The sequence below is a fragment of the Manis pentadactyla genome, chromosome 5, assembly GCF_030020395.1.
Source record: "Manis pentadactyla isolate mManPen7 chromosome 5, mManPen7.hap1, whole genome shotgun sequence".
Taxonomy (NCBI): domain Eukaryota; kingdom Metazoa; phylum Chordata; class Mammalia; order Pholidota; family Manidae; genus Manis; species Manis pentadactyla.
The window spans coordinates 3,581,298-3,597,009 of NC_080023.1; the positions used below are offsets into that span (position 1 = coordinate 3,581,298).

General features: G+C 61.6%; 1 protein-coding gene across 1 annotated transcript in view; it reads left to right on the forward strand.

Moving 5' to 3' along the window:
- Positions 1 to 12,510, forward strand: part of POLN (DNA polymerase nu) — a 161,319-nt gene extending 148,809 nt beyond the window's left edge. The window contains exons 21-25 of the mRNA XM_057502043.1: positions 704 to 814; positions 3,392 to 3,470; positions 9,057 to 9,124; positions 10,882 to 10,943; positions 12,153 to 12,510. Of these exons, the coding sequence (XP_057358026.1) occupies positions 704 to 814; positions 3,392 to 3,470; positions 9,057 to 9,124; positions 10,882 to 10,943; positions 12,153 to 12,263 (431 nt within the window). The 3' untranslated portion in view covers positions 12,264 to 12,510. The remainder of the gene's footprint in view (positions 1 to 703; positions 815 to 3,391; positions 3,471 to 9,056; positions 9,125 to 10,881; positions 10,944 to 12,152) is intronic.
- The last annotated feature ends 3,202 nt before the right edge of the window (positions 12,511 to 15,712 follow it).

The window sequence follows — 15,712 nt, forward strand, 5'->3', positions numbered from 1 at the left end:
AATGCGCTGACATTTTGATAATTATGATATATGTGGGAAATTATTCCAGTCCTCAGACATGTAAAATACTAAGTGGAGGCTTTAGTTCTTGCCAACACATAGTACAATGGAAGCCCTCACTAGTGAGGACTATGCTCAGCCAACACAGTTTGTCTGTGTTCATTTTCTTAAAGAGGAATTATGAAAAATTCAAAAATTCAAATTTATAAAGGCTTCAGGCCCTAAAACCTTGGACCTGCCTGCGTGTGTAGCTATGTGGCCTCCAACTCAGGCCATCAACCTTGAGTGGAATATGGATCAATGTCTCTCCCCCACTCAGCTGCCACCCGGTGCAGAACTGCTTCTGTGCCCAAGTCCCACAAGTGGCTGTTAACAGCCTTTGAGTGTAAAGACTGACCTCCCTTGTCCTCCATCACATATAAGTGCAGCTAGAAGTCAGAAAGGAGTGCAAAAATGTGCTCCCAGGCAAGCAGAGCCAACTATTGCTGCCCCTGCTTCCTCAGCACAGAACCCACTTGCCCTACAGATAGCCCCAGAGGCTCCAGGCAGAGCTTCCTCGGACCCCAACTCAGTGGTGCACTGCAGAGGGCCTGCTGGGGCCTGAGCTGGGGAAGCCGCACCCGCAAAGGCAGGGCGTCCTCCAGGGCGCTGTGCAGCCTGCTTACTTCTGCCTCTCGTCCTGCTTTTCCTGCATGTAACCCAGGCTATGTGGTGTCCATCATGGGCAGGAGGAGACTGCTGCCAGGGATCCGTGCACGAGACCAGCGGCTCCGGGCACAGGCAGAGCGGCAGGCAGTGAACTTCGTGGTACAAGGTACCCAGAGCCCTCACCTTGCCTGCTGTGTTCATTTACTTCTCTGACTTTGAGCAGCTGCAGGGCCAGGTGACACCCCCCAGTATGCCCTGGTATGTCCTGCCCTGTCTTCCCTGGCAGTTGCTGTCAGAAGGTGCTGGGGAGATAACACCTGGCGTATGGTGGCTGCTCAGCACATGTTGTCTGTGTAATCATGACGTTTGCCCCTGAGGACTGGCTGAAGCCATGCCATCCTGCCTCTGCAATAGGAACAGAGGCTTAGCCAGCCCTGGGCCAGACTGGAGCTCAGGCCCTGGTGCAGCCTGGGGCTCTCCGTGATGCCCCTCAGGCCTGGCGGGTGTGGGGCTCGAGCACCTCCAGAGCCTAGCGCGTCCCCCAGTGTCCTGACGCCCTCAGCAGGGAGCAGCTGGGGGAGGGATGGCATGTCCTTCACCTCCAGTTACAGAAACTCTTGAATCTTCTTCAGCCATGGCTCTCAAATAGCCCAGGTCTCTGCACAGAAGTGGAGAGCTGTAACCACAGGCTCCACATGCCATGTCATGAGCGCCCCATGAGGCATCAGGGTAGCCTGGGCATCAGGCACTGTCCCCTCCTGAGACCCAAACGTCACAGCTGGAGAACTGAGGCCTGCAGGTCCCAGAGAAGAAGCCTGGAGGAAGGATCCCAGCCCCAGGTTCCTGGCAGGCCTGCCCACAGAGGGGTGGGCTGTCGCAGGAGGGTGGCCAGGGGCCCCAGGAGACAAGGAGTGGGGCTCAGCGAAGGACAAAGTTCCAGTCCCCAGTCTGCTGTGGACCCTGCAGAGAGGTGGGTGGCACTGTCCGGCTCAGGCCCAGCCTCCGTGTCTTCCCTGGGGACCAGGGGAGATGCAGTGGCCAAGAGGGCGGTTGCTAGGATTCCGTCTGGGCTCAGTGTGGAGTCTCCCCAAGCCTCAGTCCCCAGCATGACAGCCTCCAGGCCCTGGGATGGCCGATTCTAAGGGACTGTCCCACGTGAGGAAGTTGCTCTGCCTGCCAGGTGAGCGCCAGGTGGTGTTGGAGCTATTTTAGAGAGCCGTTCCGGAAAAGACTGCACATGAGGTACCTTCACGTGGGAAGCTGACCGGGGGCCGTGGCTGCGGACCTGAGCTGCCATGTACACTGCCTGCCTGCCTGCACACCTGTGCTTCTGAACAGTGACCTACTGGTCATCTGCTTAGCAGACATCTGTGCTGACCTAACGAGGTGCCAGGGCCAAGCAGTGGCAGAGCCGGCAAGGAAGTTCTGCCTCCACATGGGCAGACGTGTCAGCTGACAAGGCCAGCCGTTGGCACCCTGGCCTCCCTGGTCACCCCCTTACCCTCCGTCTGCACCCCTCCACCCCGACTCCCTCCTTGTTCCTCCAGCTCTTGCACTTTTCCTAAAGCAGCCAGCATCCTGACATCCCACCCCCAGGAGAGGGTTCCCATGGCCCCAAAACCCCTCACGGCCAGCACGTTGGCCTCAGAGACCAGACTCCCATGTCCAGCATTCCCCCCATGCTTGTAAGGACAAAGCAAATAGCCATCCTGGGCTGTGGCTGGGGCCGTGGCTGTGCACTGGGGGAAGGCAGTGGATTGACCGAGGACTTTTAACTTCTTCGTTACCCCAGGGACTACAAACAGCTAATGCAGTTTAGAACCAGCTGTCTCCGTGGGCAGACAGCCCTCTCTGCCTAGCCCTGGTACAGGCATGTCCCCACCCAGCCTCCCAGGGTGCCTGACATGCTGGCTGAATAAATGCCTGCCTGGCGATGTAATTTATCTCCACTGAGCCAGAGCCCCTTCTACCCACATAAAGCTGAGGGTCAATGAGATTAAAAGGCCATACAGCTGGAGGCAGTGGGCACTGGGGCTGAGCCATATCCATTCGCTGGTGCAGAGGGCAGCACTCAAGATTCTGCGTCCTGTGTGCACACCCCATATGTGGGCAGAGCCCATGAATATGATGGGATGTCCCTGCTGTGGCTACGTCATGCTACATGCCAAAGGGGTTTGTAGATATAAGGTCCCTAATCAGTTGACTGAGTTATACAAAGGGGGATTATCTCAGGTGGGCCTGACCTCATCAAGTGGGGCCTGGAAAGAAGGTTTAAGGGTCAGACAGAGTCAGCGATTCCCAGCAGCAGATGCCCTCCAGCTGGCCACGAAGGAACAAACTGCATGTTGGAGGGTGGGCCCCTGGCAAGGACCTAAGGGCAGCCTCTGGGTGCTGAGCCACCCACAGCCAACAGCCGGCAGGAGCCTCAGCCATTCCCTGCAGGAAGCAAACTCTGCCGACGGCCCTGGGTCATCTGGGAGTGAGTCTCTGGTAGAGCTTCCAGATGAGGACGCGGTTGGGTGGGATCCTGATCTCAGCCTATGAGGCCCTGAGCCGGGGATCCAGCCGCCCATGTTGCAAGAACTGGGGGGTGGCAGGTCAGGAGGTGGAGGGGGTCATACATCACACAGTGCAGAAAACTAAGACGGCTGGCTGAGACCAGCAGTGCTGGGCAGCCCCTGCCAGCCGAGCCCCTGATGCAGGCCCTTGGACCCCACACCGAAACAACCTTTGTGCCCCACAGGCTCGGCTGCAGACCTCTGTAAAATGGCCATGATCCGCATCTTCGCTGCAGTGGCCACTTCCCCCACCCTGACAGCCAGGTCAGTGCGTGAGTGGCCCGCCTGCCTGGGGCCTGGCCCAGCACAGGGACCTGCCTGTCCCGGGGCTCAGGTGGGGGGCCTGCTGTTCCGTTGCGCCTCTATGCTGGCTGTCACGCACTCACCACCCAGGGGCAAGGCAGTGTCTACCAGCCTCCTAGGAGGGCTCTTTCCATCCTGACCTGGGCTGAGAAAGGGGCCTGGGGCCTGTGCACAGCAGCATGTGGTACCATCAGGCCATTCAACTTGGGACAGGATGAGGTCTCCTGAGGTTCACGTGGTCCAGAAATGCATCTTCCCAGACCCCTCCTCTCAGTGCATCTGATCCACCTTCAGCCCCAGCCCATGGGGTGCCAGAGGTGAATGAACCCCACAGCCCCCAGGACAGGACACAGACTCCAAACTGTCCCCACTCCCACTCTGCTGGCGCCACTCACCCCAGTCAGCTGCTACCCCTGCCCCCAGGCTCAGACGCACCTGCAAAGTGGGGCTCCACTGTGGTCGCCCCCAGCCACAGCTATCTCTGCCTCAGCCACTTTCCCTGGCGTGCACACCCCGAGCATCTGGGTAGCTGGGTGACAAGGAGCCCCTGCCCAGCCTCTGCTGGCCCTGAGCCACTCTCCTGGCCACCAGGAGTCCTGGCCTGGGAGCAGGTGGCAGTGGGTGGGTTCTCCGGACTCCCAGCACCCCTTCTGGCAGTTGACCAGAAGTCCCCTAGAGAAGTGAGTGGCCCCCCTGGAGGCCTGGCCCCTGCCTCCTCCATCCCCAGGCACACTTGCCCATGTTTGCTGTAGCCTCCAGCAGGCCAGCACGAGCCTGTCCCTGCAGAGGTGCCCTTCCAGGGAGACAGAAGCCGGCTGGACTCCTCCCCTGATTTTTGAGACACAGGGACCTGCTTGCCTATAGCCACTCTTTTCCATCTGAGCTTACAGTTTTCTCTTGGCTTCTGATATTTACATTCTCAGACATGACTTTTCTTTATCTAAGACCTTTCAACTTTCTTTAAAACTTCATATCCTATATTTCTTCAGATATTTCTTGATTGTTTTGGCTTCTGAGCCTGTGTTCCTCTGGTGATTTCCCCAGTTTGGTGTGAAGTCAGGCCAGGGCCCGCCCCAGGGACTGTAGGGTGGCACCGTAGTAAAGAAGAGCAGAGAAGACTGTCCCCAAGCCCCACAGAAGCACTGTCGCCCGCCCCCTTGCCACCCCTGCACGAGATGCTTCCTCTGGTCCATGGGTCACCTTACAGGCCTGGGGAGAAGCCACCTGGGGAAGAAGCCATACCCTGGTCTGTTATCCCATGAGCCTGGGGAGAGGGGTGGAGGGCCCAGTGCCTGAGACCCCAGCAGACACCTGCTGGCACCTGCACTGGGTCTGAGCTACCATCTGATCTATGCAGTGACCGGGGAGCTGAGGGCCGAGAGCAGAGCTTACAGGGCTTTCCTGTTGCTGAGTCCTGCTGCCTGTCTTGCCGTCTGCTCCCCACAGCCAGCACATACACCCAAAACCACAGGCGTCCAGTCGTCCCAGGGTCCCCTCATGTTTTCCCGACTAGCTCCTGATCCACAAACCCTGCTCACTCGGGGAGTTTCTGTGGGGTAGATCTAGGAGGGTAGGAGACCCTGCACTCGCACACCATCTTGGCAGCGACAAAAGCTGAGTGGTTGCTTGGAGCCCTGACATTATACGTCTAAAAGAGCCTCATCATTTCTGGGGTTTGTGGGATGGACAAAGGATGTTGGTATATGAGGATGTGGAGTCATTTTTGGTGACAGAGTCCAGAGCTGAGTATGAACAGTTCTTACCCAGGAACCTGACAACTCGGCTAGTTGCCTCTCTGCCACCAGCCCTGCACTGTTTTCAGGAAGTGCTCTTCCTGAGCCAAGCAGAGTGCTGGGCAGTACTGGGGCATTTCATACTCAGTGTTTTGTCAACTTGATTCATTCTTCCCAGAGTCACAGAACAGGGTTTGGATCATGTCTAGAAGGGCAGATGTGGGCCATGGGTGAGCTTGTGTTGGCCCGAAGCTGTGTGAGCGCAGTATGTCACCAGGAGGCTCCAGGCAGCTCAAGGGGAGCAACTGCCCGTAGACACCTCCAGCCACCGCCCGCCCGTGGGCTGGAGCCGTGGGATGGCCCACGCCCGAGGCCTGCCCTTGCCTTGGTCGCTGGAGAGCTACTCAGCCTCTGCGCCAGCGGTCGGTGGGGCCGGGCAACGAGCCCCACCTCGGCCTCTGACCACACGGGACCCCTGTGAAAAGGCCTTTCCAGGCTTCAGAACATGTTGGAGCTGGAAAGAAGCTTAGGAGACTGTTGACTCCCACACCTGCGTGTGGAGAAGGAGAAACGGCTCAGAGCAGCGTGCAGCACGTCCAGGTCACGCAGAGCTGGCCAGCACCCGGCCTCCCCCCGGGCAGCAGCTTTTCCCACCCTGCGCCTCTGCCCTGCCACAGCCGCAGCTGATCGCCCGCTGGACCCAGCAGCGGCCTCAGGGAGTCACCTGCTCCTTTGCCTGTGGGTACAAGGAGGTCAGGGCAGCTGCAGGGGCATCTGTGGAAGATGGGGTCATCTGCTTGCCAGCGGGCCAGCCCTCTGACCACCTCACAATGCAGCAGCCACCTGAGGGCACCGTGTGGCCAGGCCTGGTGTGGTGTGTAGGGCACCCACTCTTGGCCTCAGAAGGGGTCAGAGAAGGTGCGTGGGGCCCACGGGAGGCTAGAGGAGCAGCTGAGGAGTAGGCAGCGGCCTCAGTGAACTGTGATGGGTGGCAGAGCTGGGCTTCCAAGACTAGAGGCTCAGCTGCTTCTGAGTCCTGGCCCTGAGGGCAGACAGGAGCCACAGCAGGAGGTCTCGGGGTGCTTCCCGGACCTGACCGTGACGGGCGCAGGGCCACTGTGCGGCCAGGAGGGAGCTGCCCCAGGCAAGCCACACCGAGGAGAGCAAGAGACTGGCCAGGCCCCTCTGGTGTGCTCCTTAGGGGCCATGGGTCCCTGCGACCTGCCTGGTCCCAGTGCCAGGGCATGGGCAGGTGCCTCTCCTCAGCTCGGGGACCTGACGCCTGTACCCATCTGCCTCGGTGGGGAGCCTCCATTTCTCCTCTCTGTGCCCCAATTCCCAGTTAGAAATAGGGTGATGTGGTCATCAGCTGGGAGGGTGACGGGAAGGCGACTGACAGTGCAGGCCTATTCTTAGGTGACTGCCACACAGCAGCTCCAAATTCACAGTATAATTTCAGGAAGTGTGAAAACTGTTTCTGCTAAATCTGGACAGATGTACAGTGCCTGTTCTGAGGCTTCTGCCCATTTGAAGACTAAGGCCCCTGGGAAGCTGAAGACCCACCAGAGGTCTTGAAGTTAGAGAAACCCAGTGTGGCTGGCCGGTCTAACTTCAGAAGGGGGGTGTCGCCAGCCTGGCCCGAGGCTCCATTCAGAACTCAGGTGCACATCCCTGGGGGCAACCACGGGGGCCGGCGGCCTGCCCGTGCCCGCACCTGCGCTGAGGTCTGGGCCCAGAACCATGTCCTGTGCATCCTCTCCAGGACATTGTGCACTTGCTCACCAGTGATAGGAACACGGGCCTAGCTGCAAGGCTCAGACTTCAAAAGGTGGATTTTTCTCCCATGAGATGTCCAGAGGCCACAGTTGCTGACTGGTTCAGAGGTTCAGGGCAGCAAGACCAAGGACCCACTGGATTGATGGCCTTTTGCCTCTTGGTGCCATGATGGAGGTGTCTTCTCCAGCCATCACAGTGCCTTGCAGGCAAAAGTAGTGATGGTCAAAAGGTACCTAACCCCGGCCAAGTCAGCTCTTCAAAGAGCCTTCCAGGAAGTTGGAGGGTGTACACTTCAGGGGCCACTCCATCTGGGAGAGAGCCTGGGAGATGCTTGTAGCTATGGACACAGCCCCACCTCCACCCCACCCAACGACAAAGAGGAAGAGTAGAGTGGGGTGGACCCTGGTAATCTCTGCTGGGCGCCTCAGACTGAACGTGCACTACAAGCCATCTCTGCACTGAGGGACTGGGGTTGAAGAGCTGCTCCCCGCCCACACCCAGAGCTTGCAACACGGGACTGCTGCCCTGGGCTCACACCTGCCCTGCACGGCCCAGGCTTCTTGGTGCCTCTGGGCCCACGGCTCCACCACATGTGGCGGCCTGCCCACAGCCCCTTCCCTCATGCACTGTGCCCACCACGCACTGCAGTAAGCTGACAAGGACTGGACTGGCCCCTGCCCTTAAAAGCCCAGTCCCAGAGACAGAGACCAAGTCACACAAAAGACAGAGCACATGGGACCCCCTGATACACCCATCCTTCCCACAGGGCGGCTGGCCCTCGAGACCATTTGGTGGATCATGGGCACCAAGCCCCACCCCCAGCCCCAGCTGTACAGAGAGTCACCATCGCCCACCCTGGGGGCAGGGCTGGCACCAGTTCTGGGGCCACAGCCCGAGGCAGGTGTCATCTGCCCGAGGCACACAGCCAACCCAGATCCTGCCTTCTGAAGAGCCTGTTAAGCCTGGCGTGCACTTGCTGTGTCCAACTACAGCCATGTTCTGTGTGACAACACAGAGCTTCAAGAGCTGATCACCGGGTGTGGCTCTCAGTCCGTCCCCTCCCCATGCACACCTCTGCGTCTGCTGACCTGTCACTGAGTGTCAGCCCTCCCAAGGCCCTGCCCCACCGCCCCTCACCACCCCTTCCCTACAGCGCCCACTTTGCCGTCTCCCACTTCCTCTCCCTTCTGAGGCAGGTAGGGACAGATGCCCCTCGAGAGGGTGCTTGAGGGGCTGCTGACGGCGAGGGGACGGCCCCGGTGCAGGGGCTCACCCAGCGGAGGGAGCCGGAGGAGCAGCAAGCTGCCCCAGGCCTGTGGGGTCTGTGAGGCTCAGCCCCAGCGAGGGCCCACAGGGGCAGGCGCCGACCAGGGTGGGCTGCAGCGAGGGGCCCGGGCCCCAGGCAGTGAGGCCTTGGCCCGTGAGAGGAAGTACAGGGGGAGCCCCGGCCCCAGCGCCCCTGTGAGGCCGGGCGGCTGGAGCTGGGGGACTGAGAGATTTTTGTTTTGCACTTTGGACTCTGGAACATGCTTTCCAAACTTAAAAGAGTTTCTTTGACTCAGTAGTAACTTCTTAAAAAAACACCATCCAGCCCATCACCTTCTCTTAAGCTAGTATTCAAAGTGGGGGTGTTCCCCACTCCTCTAGAGACCCCACATTCTAGGTTCACCCTCACTGCTCACAGGAGGCCCCACACCCTGGTCAGCAGAGATTTCCCCCTAAATCTGAGTCAGACTCCCACCCCCCAAATCTGAGTCAGACTTCCACCCTGGCTGGGACTTGCAGAGCATGACCCTTGGCCCCACCACTCGCTGTGGGCTCCTGGGGGTGGCAGGATCACCTAGTCCCCCTTGCAATGCTGTCAGCCACTTCTGGCCTGGGTGCGCACCTCCCCAGACCATCCTGGCTGGGTCTTTCCACTCCCCACAGCCTTGGGACCCCTGTGTGGACCGCAGCCCTCTCCATGGCAGCCCATGCCCACCCAGCCACCCCCACCTGCCACACAGACTGAGCAACACCTCCCCGCCATGTGTTCCAGGTTGGTTGCACAAATTCACGACGAGCTGCTGTTTGAGGTGGAAGATTCACAGGTTCCTGAATTTGCAGGTGAGCCCAGGGTAGCACAGGCAGCTTTTATTCCATAACCAGCCAAGGGTCTCCCCTGTGTTTCTGGGCTTTGCCTGGTGGGCTCAGAGGCCCTTCCCTGCCTCCTGCTGCCAGGCACCTGGACTGTGCTGGCAGAAGAGCTGATCTGGTGGGAGGCTTTTCAAAGGCCCATCGGGGCTGCACAACTGCTCTACTTTGGGGGCCGTGCCTCAGCTGCACCAGGGCCGCCCAGGCGGGTGGGTGCCCGGCTGAGGAGCCAGCGGGGCCTTGGTCCTGGGAGATCCGTGCGGCTCAGCTCAGGCTCAGCAGGGACTCCAAGCACGGGTCCCGCTCTGCCCTCTCTGAGCAGCTTCACCACCGGCTGTTAGCCCTTAGGACTTCTTGAAGCCAGGGATCACTTGTCCCTGCACTGGGCCCTCAGGGATGGCCAGGACCTCCCCCAGCTAACACAGCAGCTGGGGGCTCCCCTTCTGGCCTCGCTGGCCTCGCAGGAGAAAACAGGAGCCCCCTAGATCGCATGCCTCTCGCTACACTGGCAGGGTCTGTGACAGTGCATGTGGGGCTGGGAGGGACTGCAGTGAGAAGCACGGCCATGGCCCCCGGTGGACATGGCGTCCTGCAGCTTGCCAGCAGTTCCAGGGGCAGGACTGCAGGACCAGTGAGCCGTGTACCAGGTGGGGCCTGTGGCCACCGTACCAAGGCTGGGTGGTCAGGACACACCGCCGGCTGCCCATGGTGCAGACATCAGGCTGAAGGCCCCACAGCTCCCCAGACCTGGGACCACTGCCCGGCCATCCCTGTGGAGCCACTGTCCGAGGCAGCCCTGCCTGCCCCTGGGGCCACACGGTGGAAGCCAGAGCGAGTCTGGGGCTGCGGGTCACGCCCCTCTGCCCAGCAGTTGCCTGGGGTCAGTCACTCAGTGGGGCAAAGGCAGGGACACACAGGGACCGGCAGGGTGAGGGGCTGAGGTAAGAAGCATGTGGACACCCCTGCAGCTCCCCAAGTGCTCCACAGGCCAGAGGGGTTGGGGCCATGCTGCCCACCCACTGCCCCACAGCCCTACCTGCAGCCAGCGACCAGCTCCCTACCCTCTGGCCACTAGCAGTGCCCTCTGCATAGTGGAACGAGGCCAAGAGCTCGGGGCACACAGCCCTGGGTGCCTGCCGGCCCAGCTCCACACACCTGGGACCAGTGCCCCAGGGACCCGGCCAGGTGACCCTGGGTGTGCAGGACGGAGAAAAGGCAGCAACGCCCACCCTGGGCTCTGTCTTCACACTGGAGGTCAGGTAGCTCAGGACGGAGTTCTGTGTTTGTGTGTCGAAGGGGCAGGAGAGTGCAGAGCAAACAGAGGCAGAGCCAGCAGCCCCCGCACCCCCCACGCCCACACTGCTCCCTTCCGGGGCCAACCCCCGGCAGGAGCACACGTCCTCCTACCCACGCGGCCCCATGGGGGCGGCCTGTTCCTCCCTCCCGCTGGCCCCAGGGCCTCAGGACAGAGAGCTGGAGGCCCACCCACGTGGCAGGGAAGAGGGCCCGCTGCGGAGGAGCAGGAGGTGGGGTCCCGGCCCTGCTCTGAGGCCTGGAGGCCCTCCGCACCTCCAGGGGCCACAGGTGGGGCGATCAAGGTGCCTTCAGGTGACCATGTGGGCCCAAGAGACAGCCGGCAGCTTGGAGCAGGGCAGGGCTGGGCCAGGGCATCCTCACGGCCAGCCCTGCCCAGGCAGCTCGGGGATGCCCCTCTCTCCCCTCTGCTCTAGCTCTCGTCAGGGGAGCCATGGAATCGGCGGGGCGCGTGCAGGCTCTGGAGCCGCAGCTACAGGTGAGGGGCAGGTGGGGGGCGGGGTTGGTCGGCCCAGCCTTCTAGGCCTCCCCCAGCTTCCCCTGGCAGGAGAGCCAGGACCAGGGGCTCAACTCCAGCCCTGCCCATGGCTCCTGAGCTCCCAGAACGCCCTCCCCTCCCCTCCTGCCCTGCTCAGGAGCCAAGTCACCCCAGCTGATCAGGGGTGGCTGGTCTGCCTCTGTGCCCAGTGAGCAGGCGCAGACGTCCCACCGGCCCAGGTGTTCCCCAGGACATGTCTAGTCCCAGCCCCAGTCCCGGCTGGTCACCCTCAGAGGGGGCTCCAGGTCCTTGTGCGGCACGGGCCTTGGTCCAGGCTCCCCAAGGCAGTAGAGAAGATGGAGGGGTAACAAGGAGGTGGGGTTCCTGAAGCCTGTGCCAACACCCTAGGCAGGGTCAGAGACATCCCTGTCACCCAAAATGGGCACTCCAGCCCAAAAGGCCCCCCAGAACCCCTGGGAAAGCTGGTCTGCTCTCCTGGGAAAGGCTTTCCCCTCCCGCCTGGCTCTTCCCTCCTAGGGGTCGTGGCCAGGCTCTGTGCCCTGGGGCCCCTGCATACCATCCCTCCCTTAACTTTGCCAAGGGCATCACTCACCTTGCTCTACAGGTGGCAGCTTGGCAGGGTCAGAGGGCATCTGTGCAGGCCCAGCCAGAATGGGGACCCCTGGGCTCTGGAGTAATCCTTGCTTGCTCCTGTGGGGGCAGAGGGGCCCCAAGGGCCCCTGGAAGCACCACTCCACTGCAGTCCTGCAGGCTGCAGTGGGGCTGTGGGCGTGGGCAGAGCCACTGAGCAGGGGTCCAGGGCCTTGGGCAAGGACCCTCAGGATCAGGGTCCCAGAGGGCTCTAAGGCCCCCCAGCACCCCTTAGAGCCGGCCAGTTCCCCGGGCGCAGGACCCCACAGTGGCGAGCACAGGTAGGGCACATTGACCCCAGCAGGCCTGCCCACTGGCACAGAGGCCCTGGCAGGTCGGACGTGGGACTCAGCTGAGGTCTCAGGACCGGGGGATGGCGTGGAGTGACCTTGGCAGCATGCATCTGGAGCAGCGTTGCTGTGGCTGCATGTAACCAGGGCTAATTTGGGCAAGTGCCTGCTGGGCACTGCAGGCACCTGTCCACCTACCCTGGGCCTGGGAGGTGGTCAAGGACTGGCCCAGGCCTGGTGCCCACCTCTGCCTGCCTACCGCCTGCAGGTGCCCCTGAAGGTGAGCCTGAGTGCCGGCCGCTCGTGGGGATGCCTGGTGCCGCTGCAGGAGGCCTCAGGGCCTCGGCCCCACCCCCGTCCCGCAGTCTCCAAGCAGTGACCCAGCCGGCCTCCCAGCCAGGCCCCACATCAGCACCAACCCCTGGCAGCACGGGCATTTCTCGCCTTAGTTTTGTCTATAGCCCCAGGCAGCAGTGGGCGAAGAGAACTGGCTCCCACCAGTCCATTGTGTGGCCTTCCCCAAGGACAGCGTTGGGCGCTTTGTGCCAGCTCCGTGGCTAGGGCAGAACCAGCAAGGGCCACATTCACCCTCTGGGTCGGGCCCTGGAGTAAACACCTCACCTGAAGCTGTCCTGCTCCCGTGAATTCTTCCTAGGGCTCAAATGCCTCGTCCACAGCCCCCCACCACTTGGCGAGAGCGGGGCTGAGCACCCCAAATGGGAGGAGTGTGCACCCCCGGCCTCTCTTCCACGGACCCCAAGGGGCTGCCACAGGCTCCAAGGCGCCCGGGTCTCTTCACCATCGGGCTCCTGCTGCCAGGCCAGCCCCGCGGGCAGCACTGTGCTGGGATGGAGAGAACGCGGTGCCACGTGTCGGGAGAGTGTTCCTGAGCGACTCCTCCACAGGGCCCGGCAGTGGGGGGCTGGAGGTGGCTTTCAGGGGTGCTGATGTATCTGAGGCCCAGCCAGGCTGTTTAGGCCTCTGGAGTCACAAGCCCCCTGCAGGCCAGTGACCAGGACAAGGCCCTCCACCAAGAGTCTTACTTTCAAAGCAGTTCTCACGGATCCCACCCTGTGCCCCCCAACATCCTCGTAGCAGCCTGTGACAGAGACGCCAGCATGATTCCTCCTTTAAAGCAGGGAAACCGAAGCACAGAACCGTCATATCACCTGTACCGGCACATATGGCTTAATAGGCACATCAGCTGGGGTTGCATTACAGGCCTGTGCCACGCACCCCTGCTCTGCTGCCCCCATCACAGCCCCTGGGAAAGGGGCTCCCCTTTCCAGATCACCCTGACCCCTAGGGGCCCTCAGTACCCCCGGCTCACCTCCTAGTCTGGGTCTGGGCTCCACCTGTCCCCTTCTAGTGGGGCACCGGGTCCCCACGGCCCGTGTGGGGCTGGGTGACTCCAGGGCTGCGCCAGGCTGCTCGTCTCAGCAGCGGCTGGATTCCAGCACTGCCTTCTTTGTGAATCCCACCGGATGCACATTGTCTTTTCTGGGTGACACGGGCTCCAGTCCTGTTTTTCTCATGGCTTCAAGATATTATCACAGGCTTCCTGGGGTACAGGATGTGGCCCAGGCCCGACAGCCTTCCAGCATCTGGACAGCTGGCCCAGCCACCGAGGGGCCCTCCCTGCCAGCTGCCTGTCTGCTGTGTCCCCATGTGGAGTGGATGTGTGGCTCCATCTCCAGCGGCTTGCCTTTAGCTGCCATCTCACAGGCATGACCACTGCTGGCTTCACAGGAAATGTGTCCCTCAAACGCCTAGCCTTGGGGACAGACTCCAAGCACACCTGTGTCCTCGGGGCCAGCATGGGCTGGGCAGGTCATGCACACAGGGAAGAAGCCCTGGGGCCTGCAGGCTTCCAGGCCTACAGATGCTGCCTTCCACTTAGATGTTCCCCAAGAAGGGGGCACACCCCTTGCCCCCACAAGGCTGAGGTGTGGCAGACCCTGCCTCGGAAGGAATGTGCCAGTCTGCACCAGCAGTTCCTCCCAGGAGGGCAGAGGAGCAGAAGGCACACAGCCAGAGAGAGGCCAGTGGCAGACAGCTGTCCTGGCTGCACCGGCTCGGGCTCCTGGGGGCAAGGGCAGGTGTGTGTCCACGCTGACCCTCGCCATCTGAGCCCCTCCGAGCCCTACTCCCCAGCCTGGATCCCCAACCCCAGCTCACATTGTCATCCTCCCTTACAGACACTAGGGTCCCACCACCCCTCCTAGGTGGGCCTGATGCCAGCTGCCTGGGTCCCACACCTCACACCACTGCCCGGAGTAGAGCTGCTCCTCAGAGGTGTCAAGGGGGACAGTGACCCCCAGGCTGCAGCGGAGCCCCCGCAGGGGCTGCCAGCACAGAGACAGGGGCCTCTCAGCCCCACAGGTCACCCCAGGCACTTGCTCCAGCCCCCTGGAGGAGAAGCCCTTCCTGGCGAAGCACCAGGCAGGGGGTGTCTCAAGAAAGCACGGGAGCCCACTTCCATCAACTCTGGTTTTATTGAAAAACAGCAGCATTGGGGGCCATGCAGGCAGAGGGGCCACACTGTTCCCCTTCCCTCCTGCCGCTCACACACCCACAGGAAGCCCGGGACCCCCCCACATCCCTGGCCCCACAGCCTGTCTCCACTGGAACTCAGCTTGCCACCCTCTCTGGGGCTGTTTTGGCACATCCTGGGGTTTCGGGACAGTTGCCAGTCACGGGCTCACGCACAGTGAACCACAGCAAGTGAAACCAGCCACTGTGACGTGCTCTGGGCTCACCCAAAGACACGGCGTCCACAGCAGCTGTGGCCCGACAGCCCGACCCGGTGACTCCTGTCACCAAAGCTGATCCCAGCCAGTCTGGCTGTGTTGCCACCCCTGCTGCCCTCCTAACACGCCCAGAGACCCAGGCAAAGACTCATGCAGGGTCCATCCCTTCATGCAGGCCCATCCAGTGCCCTCCACCAGCGGGGAAGGAGCATGGCATTCAGGGTCCGCTGGGCCCAGGGCACATGTGGGAGAAGGGCAGGCAGTTTTGCAGCAGAGCTCAGAGCACGGCTACCCTCACGACCCTGCTGCTCAGTGCAGGATGGTGCGGCTGCCTGTCCCTGTCGATCTCCTGGCCTTCCCTTCCTGGACTGGAGCAGAAGGCCTTGGGCCACCAGGTTCCCTCCCTGTCACCACACACATGCACATACACACAGGCACGCAGACACGCACACGCAGGCATGCAGACGTGCACACACTGCATGTACACACAGATACACAGATGCGCGCACACGTGCACACCGGCAGGCAAACACAGGCACACGCCTTCTTCAAAATGGCTAATTATTGCTGTTAAAAAAAAATACATCCAACTGTAGTGGGTTGGGGCTCATCGTGCTGCGCCCCAGGCCCGGGGAAGCTTGTCCTCAGCACCAAGAAGCTGACATGTCCAGGATCAGCCCAGAGCTCAAAGCCAAACACTGCAGCCAAAGGGCCACCAGCACAGGAGCATGAGCCTGTGGCCAAAGCCAACTCACAGACAGAGCAGCAGAACCGCCACTGCCTGGCTGGAGAGAGGCAGCAAGCTCCCAAGGCTCCTCGTGCCCTGGACACTGACGGGAAGGGGCCCCAACCCGGCCCTGGAGCCACATGTGCCAGCTGCCCTGCAGCAGGCAGGGACAGGCGCCCGCACCACCTGTGACTGAGACCAGAGCCAGGCCCTATGGCCCAGAGAGGCTCCCAAGCACTTGCCAAAGTAGCCACAAGGGGCACCACTGCCCTGTCCCCTCTGAGGGCCTTCTCCAAGAAAAAACACCCAGTACAGGATGGGGGCCACCTTCGGACATCATGGCCTCAGGCC